We start from the raw sequence: 2,111 nt of genomic DNA, 5'->3' as shown, positions 1-2,111 counted from the left end.
CTTCAGAGAGAGAGGACAGGATACCTGGGGCAGGTAGTCAGTTACCTGAGACAGTCTTGGACTCTCCACCTCCTCCTCCTCCACCTCCAGACTCTCGTCGTACGGTTGGTTCTTCAGAAGGAACCGGTCGCCTCTCCCCCGGACCCCTCGCTTCATGGGACCGGGCTGCAGACAGGGGGCGCTGCAGACAGGGGCGCTGCAGACAGGGGGCGCTGCAGGCCTGGGCGCTGTGACAGGGGGCGCTGTGACAGGGGGCGCTGTGACAGGGGGCGCTGCAGGCCTGGGCGCTGTGACAGGGGGCGCTGTGACAGGGGGCGCTGTGACAGGGGGCGCTGCAGGCCTGGGCGCTGTGACAGGGGGCGCTGTGACAGGGGGCGCTGTGACAGGGGGCGCTGCAGACAGGGGGCGCTGTGACAGGGGGCGCTGTGACAGGGGGCGCTGCAGGCCTGGGCGCTGTGACAGGGGGCGCTGTGACAGGGGGCGCTGTGACAGGGGGCGCTGCAGACAGGGGGCGCTGTGACAGGGGGCGCTGCAGGCCTGGGCGCTGTGACAGGGGGCGCTGTGACAGGGGGCGCTGTGACAGGGGGCGCTGCAGACAGGGGGCGCTGCAGACAGGGGGCGCTGTGACAGGGGGCGCTGCAGGCCTGGGCGCTGTGACAGGGGGCGCTGTGACAGGGGGCGCTGTGACAGGGGGCGCTGCAGACAGGGGGCGCTGTGACAGGGGGCGCTGCAGGCCTGGGCGCTGTGACAGGGGGCGCTGTGACAGGGGGCGCTGTGACAGGGGGCGCTGTGACAGGGGGCGCTGCAGACAGGGGGGCGCTGTGACAGGGGGCGCTGCAGACAGGGGGCGCTGCAGACAGGGGGCGCTGTGACAGGAAAAGCTCTATCCCCTGTAAATTATCAGGAGGGGAAAAGTCTTAGAAAATGGCAACAATAATAAAGCTGTAAAAAATGTCCTCATTTAATTAAAATGTCATGAAGTGATCCGGTGAGTGTCAGAGGAAACATTAAAGGCACAAAGGGGGTTGATGGTACGAACCCCGAGTCTGACATGGAAGATCAGTCTCAAGTTAGAGGGCTCTTATTTTGAAATGACACATCCTGAGCTGGCCTACGATTAATCAGGTTCAACGGGTTTATGGCAACTGAGGAATAGAATAGAACAGAATAGAATAGAATAGAATAGAACAGAACAGAACAGAATAGAACAGAACAGAATAGAATAGAATAGAATAGAACAGAACAGAATAGAACAGAACAGAATAGAATAGAATAGAATAGAATAGAATAGAATAGAACAGAACAGAACAGAACAGAACAGAACAGAACAGAACAGAATAGAACAGAACAGAACAGAACAGAACAGAATAGAACAGAACAGAACAGAATAGAATAGAACAGACACGCTCAGTGGCGACACTCTCCTGAAGCTAGCGTTAGCCACCTAGCATCCACAACAACCTGGCAGACCGGAGCGATGTAAAAGCTTTTAAACCTCCTCAGAGGGGGTCTCCCGGTGTCTCCCGGTGGCTCCCGGTGGCTCCCGGTGGCTCCCGGTGTCTCCCGGTGGCTCCCGGTGGCTCCCGGTAGGCCGCTGGAAACGTCCCGGGTGGAGTTTAATTCGTCTGTTTCGCCGCCAGCCTGCAGTGTGAAGCAGCTAGCCGCCCCGATAGCCAACAGTCCTGTAGCCAGGCAACGGGCCGCGCGGTGCCTGCTGGGTAGTGTAGTCTCACCCGGAGTTGGTTCGTGTTCCTCTGGGGTTGAAGCTTGGAATGCTCGCATCATCCATCCACCCCTCCATCCCTCCCTCCCTCCATCCCTCCTTCCTTCCTTCCTTCCATCCATCCCTCCATCCCTCCACCTCTCCATCCCTCCATCCATCCCTCCATCCCTCCCTCCACCTCTCCACCTCTCCATCCCTCCATCCCTCCCTCCACCTCTCCATCCCTCCATCCCTCCCTCCATCCATTTATCCATCCTTCCATCCCTCCACCTCTCCATCCCTCCATCCCTCCCTCCACCTCTCCACCTCTCCATCCCTCCATCCCTCCCTCCACCTCTCCATCCCTCCATCCCTCCATCCCTCCCTCCACCTCTCCATCCCTCCATCC

General features: G+C 59.6%; 1 protein-coding gene across 1 annotated transcript in view; it reads right to left on the bottom strand.

The window, feature by feature from the left end:
- Positions 1–1,686, bottom strand: part of ift46 (intraflagellar transport 46 homolog (Chlamydomonas)) — an 8,663-nt gene extending 6,977 nt beyond the window's left edge. Inside the window, exons 1-2 of the mRNA XM_080486134.1 lie at positions 1,496–1,686; positions 25–890 (exon numbers count right to left, since the gene is read on the bottom strand). Coding sequence (XP_080342260.1) covers positions 25–156 — 132 coding nt within the window. The 5' untranslated portion in view covers positions 157–890; positions 1,496–1,686. The remainder of the gene's footprint in view (positions 1–24; positions 891–1,495) is intronic.
- Between the last annotated feature and the right edge of the window lie 425 nt (positions 1,687–2,111).

Source organism: Lipophrys pholis (assembly GCF_963383615.2).
Source record: "Lipophrys pholis genome assembly, chromosome: 18".
Lineage (NCBI taxonomy): Eukaryota > Metazoa > Chordata > Actinopteri > Blenniiformes > Blenniidae > Lipophrys > Lipophrys pholis.
Note: the sequence above shows the minus strand (reverse complement) of the source record. Positions and strands in the feature narration are given on the sequence as shown.